General features: G+C 36.7%; 1 protein-coding gene across 1 annotated transcript in view; it reads left to right on the top strand.

The window, feature by feature from the left end:
* The window catches only part of shank2b (SH3 and multiple ankyrin repeat domains 2b), a 149,310-nt gene that overhangs the window by 42,622 nt on the left and 93,962 nt on the right, over window positions 1–12,726 (top strand). Inside the window, exon 11 of the mRNA XM_077519293.1 lies at window positions 2,459–2,525. Within this exon, the coding sequence (XP_077375419.1) occupies window positions 2,459–2,525 (67 nt within the window). The remainder of the gene's footprint in view (window positions 1–2,458; window positions 2,526–12,726) is intronic.

Below are 12,726 nucleotides of genomic sequence, written 5' to 3'. Positions count from 1 at the left end.
TCCAGTTGCTTTTGCATGTGATTTTTTTTGTTCTTGTTTTTGTCTTGCGTCGTCATTTAAAATGACCCTAGAAAGAATTTAAAGCAGATATATTGTGCCATTTTGCCCATAAATCAATAGTTTTCTGGTGTCTTAAACAAGTTTGTGATATAAACTACAGTAATAAGGATGTATTTATTTATTTATTTATTTATTTATTTATTTATTTATTTATTTACAGTGCTCTCCTCACCCTTTCTAATGAGGCCCTGTTGCAAGCAGCTGTTTTTGGGGTGTGGCCTTGTCGCATGTAAAGTCAGCAAATGACTACAATTAGTGTGTCACTCGTTCAATCTACTGTACAGGTATATGCATTTAACACATGCAGCAGGCACAAAGCCAAACACATCTATAGACGTCTTATCACATACTGTAGCTGGAAAAAAAAAGAAAAAAAAGTATGTTGTTATATAAGTACATTTTATATAACTACATATGAGTGTTTCATCAATTTGCAATTGTCAATTTTGGAACATCTGACTGATCTAAGAGCCAATCACAAGTAGGAGTCTGCTGCTTAAGTCATATTCCACTAACACAATATTAACCAGAATACCATATTTAGACTACTGTGGCTGCATAGAATTATTTTGCATATTATTGTCCAAAAAAAGGGTGTTAGACTTCCCTTTTAAAATTGTCCAAATCCTCTGATCTCTGAACTTATTAAATTGTTCTCTGTTTTCTGTAGGCCTATTGCTTAATGAAAGCAGATAGTTAGGTGGTTATAAAATGGAACTATAAAGCAAAATAAATATATTCGATTATTTGAATATTCGATGGAATAATCAATAGTATAATTGACACTGAAAATATTTGCCTAGAGACAGCCTAAGTGTCTGTTCGAGATAGGGTGAGAAGCTCGGCCATGCGGGACGGACTCATTATCAGGCATTGTCCAATCCAGTGAGCTATAGTCGGTGTTGAAAGTGTCACCACACTTGACGGTTGCTTCACACATCACACATCTGAAGTCATCTACGACGTCAAATTTAAGATGACAAGTTCAGCTATTACTATGTCACTTGGTCCCAAGAGGTTACTGCATCCCCATCCTCTGCATGTGCACGGCGGAATAGTCTGTCAAAGATTTGTCACACATGCCCACACAATGTGAAAATGGAAGACACATATTGTTAGTTTGCAATGTGGTCAACATTCACATTGAAAGATATGACATCTTGTCACCTCCATGGGAGGCATTTCATTTTCTACACAGGGACTTGAGATACTTGCACAATGGACTGCTATTTAATGTAAGCCTTTGTATTTATAATTTGAGACATACCTTAATGAACAATTCGGAAAAATGAGGCTCCCTACTTGTGTACAGCGTAATCAAGAGAGACCCCCAAGTGCTCGTTCTGAGAAATTCAATGTTTAGAAGGAAAGGTCAACTATGGAAGAAGGAAAGGTCAACTGTGGAGGAAGGGGGCAGAGTACCACAACGTTACAACACACTTGCTCTCCATCGCTCTCTTCTTCCCGGGATTTATTTATTCTGCAGAATTCAGAGCAGGCATGCTTATATAATGCTGCCAGGTCTCCCTTGAGGTATGTGTAAGCTTGCGTGTGCGTGTGTGTGTGTGTGCTCTGTGCGTAAACACTTTGTATGCCACATCAGTGAAAGTGAAGCGAACTGTAACAGCCCACAATCAGCGTGCCTGTCAAAACCCTCGTAAGCAGCATGGAGCATGTCAACAGGCGATCTGGGTCAATGAGAGTAACAACCTCTCTGGCCTGTACAAGAAATCAGAATCTCTTTACTGTCCTCTAGTGGACACAAACAAAACGTACATCTGACCACCCATCTATATATCTATATTAAATTATCTGATAGCACTTATTTAACAAAAAAAAAAGGAGAAAAACACACACAAACATGATTTATAAGATCCGTTGTTTTCAATATTTATCTCAGCACAGCACATATGTATCTGAAGCAAAATTGTTTAATATGATAGGTTCGATAATAACAGAATCTGCAACAGAAAGCTTAAAAGCCGAAGCTTTTTCCTTCTCTCCCCCCCCCCCCCCCACATATGAACATGTGACTTGCATGATCATGCAGACTGTGCACAGTTGTCATGCGCACATTTTAGTGTGTGTGTGTGTGTGTGTCACAGATTATTAGATTCCTGGCTACAGATGGTTAAAACCACAAAGATTAGAAGTCAGAGGAATCCCTGACGAGTTCACTAAAAGAAGGGGGAAGAATACTTTCATGTTATTGCATTCAACTTCAGTGATCGGCATCCTGAAATAGATTAGGTCAACATACATACAGCTCCCTCGTTACTGCTTTTGACACAATAATACGCACCTGCTTGTGAAAACAAATACAGACTTCCCAATATCGTTTAGCTGAAAAGTGATTTCAGAGCATTCTTAATTTGAGTTTCTCTATTTCCCTCTTCAGGTTGCAATTATTGCTGGAAACTTTGATCTTGCTGAACTGATCAAGAACCACAAAGAGACTGATATAGGTGAGTAAGAAGACACTATAGTGCAGGTTCCATTCTCCTGTACTCACCTTTCTCAGCCACCAGTGCATATTTCAGAACCGCTGCAGGGCTACATTACAAATCCTCCATGCTACGATCTTTTTAAACAACCTCCCAGTATAATCTCCACTATGGGATTAGGAGAAGCAAGAGGATGAAAGTTTATGTTTACACCAGCACAATCCCCGTCCGATTAGGCTGAAAGAAAAGACCAATGCCTTAGATGCCTTCATGGCCAGGAGTTGTTTGGCTTCCTTGGGTGTTACTGGGAGTACTGTCTGTTCAATCCTTTGTGGATGGATGTGATGAAACTGGATTAAAAGATTCTTATATTTATCGATTGGAATGCGTGTGTGTGTGTGTGTGTGTGGGGGGGGGGGGGGGGTGTTATACAACATGATGCTCAGTTTCGTGCATGGTGTGTAGGATTTGGGATTAAGATGTCAGAAGTTCTTTCTGTATTCATGTGAGAGTTGATAAAGGATTTAAAACATTTGGAAATTGGATAGAATTTTTCAGGAATAGTGTGACTCTTGAGTGTGGAGTGCATTACATTTCAAAATGCATCTTTGGGTGATACATGTAACAACAAAACAACACAAACATGCACAAGAATTATTAACTCATTCACTCCCAGCCATTTGGACTGAAGCAACCCCCTCTGCTCCCGGCTGTTTTACTGGATTTTGACTTGATTTTGCAAGTCCAACAGATGTGTTCTTATTGCTATGAAAAAACATGGAACCTACCAAAGGAAAGATTAGAGTCTGTTCTTTCATCAGGAAAAAAATATATAATTGTATCTGTTTCCATTTTGCAGCAATTAGCATTAGAATACAGATTAGTTTAATCAATATTCACATTCCTGGTGAAAACACCGGCAAAAAAAAAAAGACCTTGTTGCAACATGGCCCTGGCTGATCTCTTTACTCTACTGCCACCTACTGGACGTTTATATATATATATATATATATATATATATATATATTTTTTTTTAATTCAAATATATATATATATATATATATATATATATATATATATATATATATATATATATATATATATATATATATTTTTTTTTTTTTATTTTTTTTTTTATTATTTTTTTTTTTATTTATTTATTTATTTATTCCGCTAATTACAGAAGCCCAATGCGAATGATTTACATTGAAATGAATAGAACAGTCAAATTGACGGGTGTGGAGCTAAAGTAGTAATTGCTGCTAAATATTTTTCTATTTTTAATACAATAAAATGGCAGTGCAGTAATGATATATATACAGAGAGAGGAAAAGCCAAAAACCCTGGACCATCGTTGATCTATGTAAACAGAGTAACAACAAATCCAATTTTGAAAACAGCCAAAATGACGGCTCTGGGAGATCTAGTGGTTAATTAAGCCACCTATTCTGCATCAAAGCCTTCTGTATGCTCATGACAAAAACAAAAAAAAACAAAAAAAAACGTATAAATATGTTTTTGTGTTTGAATTGGTTAAAGTTAATGAATAAAACTAGGCATATTTGATACCACTTATTTTCAGACCAGTGTCAGTGAGAAGAATCAGCATTTGAGTAGTCACAAATATCAATAACAAATAGCAATAGCACTAGTACTTTTGATACATAAAATTTCCTAAAAGAAAACAATGATAATTTTAAACAAATACCTATATATCCCAATATGGCAATTTTACTTGACACTGCATGAAATGAATGGCATTTTTCTATTCTTATAGTCACATTTCTAGTTCCTTTTCGTCAACTAAATAAATAATAAACCACCCCACCTTTGTTTTGTTTTGTTTTGTTTTGTTTTTCAAAAACAAATATTTTTGGCAGGTGAAATTAATCAAGGGCTGCCAGTTGAGCATCCCTATGTTAGACTTGACACACAATTTTGCACCCATTTTATGGGATTTAAGTAAATCAGATCCTCAGTGTTCAAACAAGTGCAATCCCAAAAGCGAACAAGCTTTAGCTCAAGCTGCGTTTATCCTTATTTTACCTTTTGAACCCAATAAGGCTCTATAATGCAGTACATACTGTACTGTAACAGAGTTGACCATAACATTTGAATGGATAATGTGTTTGTGAGCAGAAATGAGAGATTTCACACTCACCAATATATGTTAGGGATGCACCGAAACAAAAAGGAAAATAACAAATGAGAAATGCTTGGTCGAAAACACAGAAATTGTTCCAGTTTTTATTATTTTAGCTTATGATTATTTTTAGCATTAATGATTACGACTATGTACTTACCTAACTAAAGTCAAGGCATTGCAAATGCCAATGTTAAATAATAAAGAAATTAACTAGGAAGGTCGGATTTGTCTCACCTGGATTGTACCAGTTCTGACCTCAAAGCCATTCAGGCAAACAACAAAGATGGTCGATTCCGAAGCATTGTTTGTTGTTCATTCCAAACACGTGTTACATGAACCTTTGTCAAATTAAAATAACAATAAATCAAGATAAGTATCTGTTTAAAATCTTGTAGATTAAGTTTTGCCATTCACGGTCTGTCTTTCCATGGGGGTCGCCATTGACGAATGATGTCAGATTGAAGCCAGTCTCATACACTCATTGACCCGCCACCATGTCATGTAATTATCACGTTTGTGCTGTGTCATTTGTGTTGCAACTAATTGATGTAATCAGCAGCCTATGAGAGTCGTCCACAGTCTGTAAAGGGAACAGCTGAAGTCATATTCTGTTTGTCGGACGATTCATCTGCTTGCCTCCACAGCCCAATGAATGATAGTTAGCTAATAGCTACCTAGCTCCACGTCTTTTGATCCACGATGCCTTCTCTCCGTTTCTGGTCTAGTTTTCGCTACCTCGTCTAGTTGTGAGTATGTTTAGCGCAAACCACTTAGTTAATGCATTCCATGTTTAACGTTTGGCCCTGGCTAATGCAAGAACCTTTGTTCTTTGGTCATGTCACTGTTAGCCTTGATGGTTGCTTCACCTTAAGTTGAAAATTTGTGTTACAAATAAATAATTATCAAAACTATTACAGTATTTGCGTGTGGGTTTTTAGGATCCAACTCCTGCCTGAACATAACAGTAATTATCACAACAAAGTTGGTGTTGGACTGGATTGTATATTCTATATTTATATTATATACCAGCATTGATCTGCCAAAACTTAAAGGTTTATTCAATATTGTGCAGTAGTTTTATCCAATATTACTAGTGAAATACACAAAGCTTTATTTGGATTGCGGTTCAGCCCAGTTTGCGAGGTTGTAGAGCACAGAGTGAGCTTGGGGATTACAGGGCCTCGGAGAAAATGAGAAAAGATGAAAAAGCAAATAAATATATTAAGGAAAGAGAAAAAGATGAGTTTGAGTGGGACATGAATTAAGAGAGAGACAAAAATTTAATCTAATCTAAAAACATAATCCTACAAATGTCGCTCTCATGGACACCATTCGCTAGTGGGCAGAATCAGACAGCACTGACCTGGCCAACTCCGATTGCAAACATAGTGCAGGATTTCAAACACAACCAAAATGCAACCTCCCTCTCTCTTTATATCAGGCAAATGTTTGAATTTTAGAAAAGGTGTTTCAGTGTTCGGTGTTCAGTCTGTGTGTTGTTGCACGTTGGGATGGGACATTTTTACTCCTGGAGCTTCCACTGGCCACCATGGGCTCAGCCTGTTGCAGAGGTGGGTGTCTCGTGTTTTCAACTTGTGTTTGTATGTGTGCGGGTGTGCGTTTGCTTCATGATGGGGCCCATATTCCGGGTTTTTACTATCATTGTGGGGACCACTTGTCCGCCATGTTTTTCCGCATGGATCGTACGTGTAGGCTACAAATTCTCACAGGTGCGCGGTCCAGAAAATGTGGACAATGTGTACACCATTCGCAGTGGCGTGGTCGCATGGAGCCGTGCGGACCTCGCGGTAGGGATGGGTACCTTTCACATTTGAACCGATACTGTTCCGATACTCGGTACCTGGGAATCGATACCGGTATCATTTATTTATTTATTTTTTAGCCATTTTATTTATTTATTTATTTGGATGTAATAAATCTTCATCATTGTTTATTTAACAGTAAAAAAAAAAACTAATAAATTTTACAATTTCTTTACAATATATAAACCTTGACAAATAACACAAATGTAAAATTTAAAACAAATGAATAATAATAATTATTATTAAACATCCCAAAAATGTAAGAGTCCTATTAATTTTAAGTTGTCGGAAAAAGAGAGACGAAATGTAGATGAAAGATTTTTTGAAATAACCATAAAATGTCCATGAAATTGCCAAAAATGGCAGAGAATTGAATTTAAAAAAAAGGAGAAAAGAAAAACTGTATTAGTAAACATAAAACAAAACTAACTATAAAATGTCCAATAACAAAAGAAATCCTGGAAATTACAAACATATATATATGTATATATCTCAAAAAGTACATGAAAAAATAAAATAAAAACAAATAGCCATAAAATGGAAAAAATAAAAAGGTAGACGAGAGGCTGAAAATTGTGCAAATTTTTTTTTGCCAAAAATGTCAGAAATTTGACACGTCAGAAAAGTCTGAAAATGTATGAAAAATTTATTCTGAAAAATTGGGTATAAGAAAATGAATCTCTTGGATGATGCATATTTTTGTGTTGTGGGGCAGCGCAAATTAGGTCTTGGGTCCTCAGTACATTAGACTGTTCCGCTCATCGAAATGTTCAAATGTTTTGCGGCTCCAGACAGATTTTTTCGGGGGTACTTATTTGGCCTTAAAATGGCTGTTTTGACAGTAAAGGTTTCTGACCCCTCTTTTTGAGGATGGGTGGCTGCCATGCTAAAGGCTCTGGCCCCATAGGCCCATGGGCAAGAGCAAGGGATAGAGAGGAGACCACAGTTGGAAGGCACAGCAGGATTTTTGTATGATGCAGGACTTGACTGGGTGCCAGCGGCGATGGATGATTGTGAGAGTAGTGTGCTTCCATTGCTAGCAGCAGATGAGGATGCAAGCAGTGAGTTTTGTCCATCCTAGATAGCCCAACAAGGTCTTCATTACAGTAGTCCAGATGGAATGTCAGAATTGTCTGGAAATATGTTTTAAGTAGAAAAGTGCAGATTTGATGATATATTTGATGTGGGAGTGAACGTAGAGGATGGAGTCCATGATGACACCCAACGATATCGAGGAAAGCGCTCTAACCAAAGTAATGCTGCAGGAGGCATAACCGTTAGCTCAGTTTTGCTACTGTTCAGTTTCAGGACAGAGATTTCTTAATGGAAATTGGAGTTGGTGTTGAGTAAGTGGGTTGCAGCATTTCCCTGCAAATGTGATTGTCACTATGAGGTGGCAGTATGCAATATATCCGCATTTGAGTGCATATCAGATTAGTGCAGATTAGTCTGTGTTCTATTAGCCTGAGACTGGGGCACAGACAGCCTGACAGAATTAGTGGATCCATGCCTTGTCGAGAGGTTCCATACAGATCAGCTGAGATTTTAGTTCTCGTTGGGTTTATTTCTGCAAATTTGCCCCTATTTTATGTGGAAAATAAATCAATTAGTTTATGCGCGAATAAGAATCAGAAATTTTCTCTAGGACTAATAAAATAATTGGATGCAGATATAAAGAGTAGTTGTGTATGTGTACAGTACATGCAGTATATTGTTCAGTATGTGAGCCTTTCCTTTCCGAATACTGTTTTTATTTTTTTCACATTCAAATTTTAAACAGAGATCCACTGTATGATTCAAAAATATTCCTTCTGTATCGATTGCAAATTGTTTTTCATAACCTTTAGCAAAAGAATTGCCGGTCACGGCAAAAATAATCACTGCCAACTGTTTGGTCCAATACAACATCTGTCCATCCGGCTCTATTGCATCGATCAACTCCAAATCTATAAATCTATTCATATTTTTTGACAAAAGTATTCTTCTTTGCTACCAATATTGCGAGCTACAGTACATAGCTGTTGTCACTGTGAAAGTGGCAAATTATTCCTTTATTGGGTTGAAATAAGATAGTCAGCAACAAGCATTGGCCGACTAATCCAAACAATGTCCAGGTTTTTTCTTTTTTTGAAAAGTCCGCCTTGAAAATGAATTTAATGTGCTGTTAAAATACCACTCGAATAGATCTAAAAAAAAAAAAAAAAAAAAAAAAAAAACAGAGGATGGAAAAATGCTGACATCCACCAAGGCCATCCACAAAGAAATGAATTTCCTTTGTCCTTGAGGAAGTTGTAAAACTTAAAACCGGCCGATAATCGTGACAAATGAAAATTTAATTTAAATGAACAAAGAACAATAGAAACTCAAATCACAAATGAGTTAACTACAAAACCACACTGATCACTTCAAGCGTACTACACAATTTGTTAAAATGTCATTTAAAGCTACTGAACGCAGAAAAATCCCATTTCTAATCGCAACTGCCGCCTGTTGACGAAAAATGAAACTGCACACCCCCTTCTTCACAAACACAATGCGCTACTGGCGTCAATACTGCAGACTTAGGGCAGGAAATTCAAACCCGAATCCAGTCTGAAAACTATTGGCCAGAGGCTTGCAGGAGTACCAATTGTGAACAGCTAAGGTGTTAATCTATTAATTAATTAGAAGATGTTTATGTCATAAATGGTCTAAAAAGGCTATGGGGTATATGCCACGGAAGAGACGGGACGTGATTTTGCACATCAGTTTGTTTCCGGTCCGGGTTGCGAACGCAAGTAGTTTAGTAGACCGTGATCAATGAGCAATTTCTATATTGATGTAATAAAAGTCATTTCAGTGGTGCCCTGTACTTGTCTCTCTTTTTGCAATGTGGCTCAGCCAGGTTGTGCTTGTCAAGTTGAGGGGAACGGCCTCAACTTTTTCACCTGGAAATATATGGAGCGTGTTACTCTGCATTTATGCTGCATTACCATTTCCTGCATATATAAAGAACACCTAACATGACAAACTTAGTTTGACAAGCTGCTTACTGAACGGGTCGTGGAACTCCTCATTAAATAAAGCAGTTTCTTTGAACATGGCCACAAAGTAAGTAAATTACTAGTCCATAAAATACTTCACTTTTTAGCATCAAATCAGATCCCTGAAATTTATACACCGTCTGGAACCTCGTTGGACACCCGCGTAATTAACTGGAAGTTCAAGAACTTTTATCAGTCCCTATACACTACAGAAATGGTAACCGCTATGCGTGAACTGGGCAGTTGCTTCCACTCCCTTGCTTTATAGATGAACAGGAACACCCAATTACGATTGAGAAACTGTCAAGCTCAGTTCAATGTCTCGTTTTATTTTCATTCAGAAACCAGGCCTGATAAATACACAACCAGGTGTCATAAAATGCTTCTTCGGCTCACATGACTCACCAACTTCTAGAAACTCACCTGGAAGCTATCCTCTCATCTATTTTTCTTACAAACCTGGTTTATTAAAAGCAGACATTATTTGTAAACATACACTCATTGTTTAATATCATTTGCAATCCATCTGCTCCTGATACTGACGCCTCCAAAGTGCTAGTCTCATTTGACAAATGGAAAGCGATTGGCAATATTTCTTCCACGGCAATAAATTTGGAGTTGGTCCCAAATTTGATTTCTGGATTTAACATCTCCCCCACAAGCCTCTGTAGGACCAACAAGTCTCATTTGGACTTCTTTCCCTTAGAAATGTCAATGCACCAAGGCTGTCCTTTGAGTGCCCTGTTTGTCCATCCCATAGAACCCCTCACAATTTCATTACTTTTACAAGCCCTTCATTAAGTCGCACACTATGACACGCAAATCAACTTTTTTTTTTTTAAAGAACTTTTTATCTAATGCTAGACTTAAATAAGTTGAGCTACACTATGTTTGCTCAATCATGTTACATTTGAATGCAAACGAATCTTAAGTGTATGAAAAACATGATTTGGTGCAAGCTACATACTTGTGAGAACTTTCTTAAACTAACAGATATTCATAACAATTGTTTATGAATGGGGGTGTTTACAAGTTAGTATAGTAGTACAATTATTATTATTATTTTTTTTATGATTGGACCCTATGCTCATCACATCCACATGAATATTGTAACACATTGTGAGACAATAATGAATACTCGATTTCCAGCTAAGCATTTCATGGTTTAGCAGTGCAGTCAAGCTATTAACATGGAAAAATAAAAATAAAAAATCACTTGGCATAATGCAGACTGCATAATAGGCTGCTGAGTTTTTCAGTTAAAAAAAAAAAAAAAAGTCAGAATGAAAGAATGTACAGTCAGGGTGTGTGTAGAAGATTATTGTTGTATTGCTGCTCTCCATACAGCTGTAAGCTTGTCTAAGAATGATGGACAGATGGGCATATAGACCATCCTCTGCCACTCTGTGGTAATCCAACAGACAACTGTCTTGACCACACTTGTAAATACACTCACAAACAAATTGTCTGACACGCACGCACACACACAAAATTTGTTTCTTTCACTTCTATTTTCAGACTTTCTAGCAAATTAGATTCTGGACTTTGTACGACAGAAAATGACTTCAGAAAAACATCAGTTTAGCGAGCACACAGCAGAGTTTTGACACATCCAAGGTTACTTTGCTGCCAAAGGAACAATTTTGCCATGGATTAAGTATTTTTTATCGCTTTGCTTGAGATAAATGTGACCTACGACTGAGACACAGTCACACTTTTCCAGAGATTTAACTTGAAGGTGATGAAAATTAAACTTGAAATTATTGATGCAATGACAGTGACTTGCAGTGCCTGAGTGCTTCAAAATGGGGGGAAAAAATGGTTAGTTGAAGTTATAAGGTGTCAGTATTATCATGTCATTCACTCAAGTTTACTATCACTGAAAATTAAGATCCTTTATTTACAGTACGCGTTTTCTTATTTGTCATTTATGATTTAGACGTTCAAAGTTAATTTAAATTGGTAGTTTAAAGCAACAGATTTGTGGTGTTTAACCCTCATCCTACCATGCTATTTTACACCTTAATCTTACTTGTATGGTGTCTGTTTGGACCACAATACTTTTTTTTTTTTTTTTTTTTAAATTAAAGTTTATAAAGACAATATTACTAGATTATTTTTGCTCACAGTATCTTTTATTCATAACATCAATACACTAAAGGGCTTAGGGCATAAAGAACATACTTAAACAATGAACACTTAATTAACCAAAAAAATATCCCATATAGAGAAACAATGCCACTAAATTCAAATTTTGTAGTTGCCGATCTTTACAACTGCCATCATGCAAAAACACACTTGTCCATAACATGTGATTATAGATTATAGAGTGTCAGAGGTCTCGCCAAGAAAGTTCAGGCACATTCATTACAGACTACTTGCTGCTTGCTGTGGTCTGAGCACACAGCATGTTTACATTGTACACATTCAAGCCTGACCTTCCTGTCCTGCACTGTAAACAACAAAAAAAACCAAAATAAAATAAAAAAATAAAAAAAATAAAACTTGTTTTTACGGGTAAAACCCGGCAGCTGTGGTTACCAGGGAAATTCAGTAAAAAACAATTTTTAAAAATACAGTGGAAATGTGAACAACTTGTCACCATCACACTGCGCTGAGATCGAACCAACAACCTCAGGGGTGCATGGCGACCACTCTACCACTAACGGTTAGTGACTAACCCATGCTAACCTGCTGTTGTTAAGATGACACTAAATGACTGTTGAAACAACAATTTTAAAAAGGCTTACTATATAGTACACTGTATAGTAAAATCATGTGTAAAAAAAAAAAAAAAGTTTTTACAGAACAAAACCTGGAAGCTGTGTTTACCAGAATAGTAAAAAAAAATGCTGTGCAAATACAACCTTGCAGATCAACTTGTATAGCATTTTTTAAAGTTGTAGATTCAACAGTCATTTACTGAGCTGAACAACAACAGGTCAGCTTGCACCCCCGAGGTTGTTGGTTTGATCCCAGTGCAGTGTGACGGAGTTAAAGATCCATGAGCAAGGTAATCTAAGTCTGGTTGTTTCTGATCCTGTAAAATTAGTTAAAACACAAAACACTTTGAGGACCTTGTAAGGTAGTAAAGCGCTATGCAAATGAAGTACCATTTTCCAAGTACATGCTGCTTTTATACTATTCTGTTCTGTAAAATTTACATACAGATGACGTTTATTGTACATTGAATCCCAGTAAAAAATCTTCTGAAGTGTTTTTGTTCCCTG

This window comes from Festucalex cinctus, chromosome 4 (genome assembly GCF_051991245.1).
Source record: "Festucalex cinctus isolate MCC-2025b chromosome 4, RoL_Fcin_1.0, whole genome shotgun sequence".
NCBI lineage: Eukaryota > Metazoa > Chordata > Actinopteri > Syngnathiformes > Syngnathidae > Festucalex > Festucalex cinctus.
The sequence above is the reverse complement of the archived record's forward strand: the minus strand, read 5'-3'. Positions and strand labels throughout refer to the sequence as shown.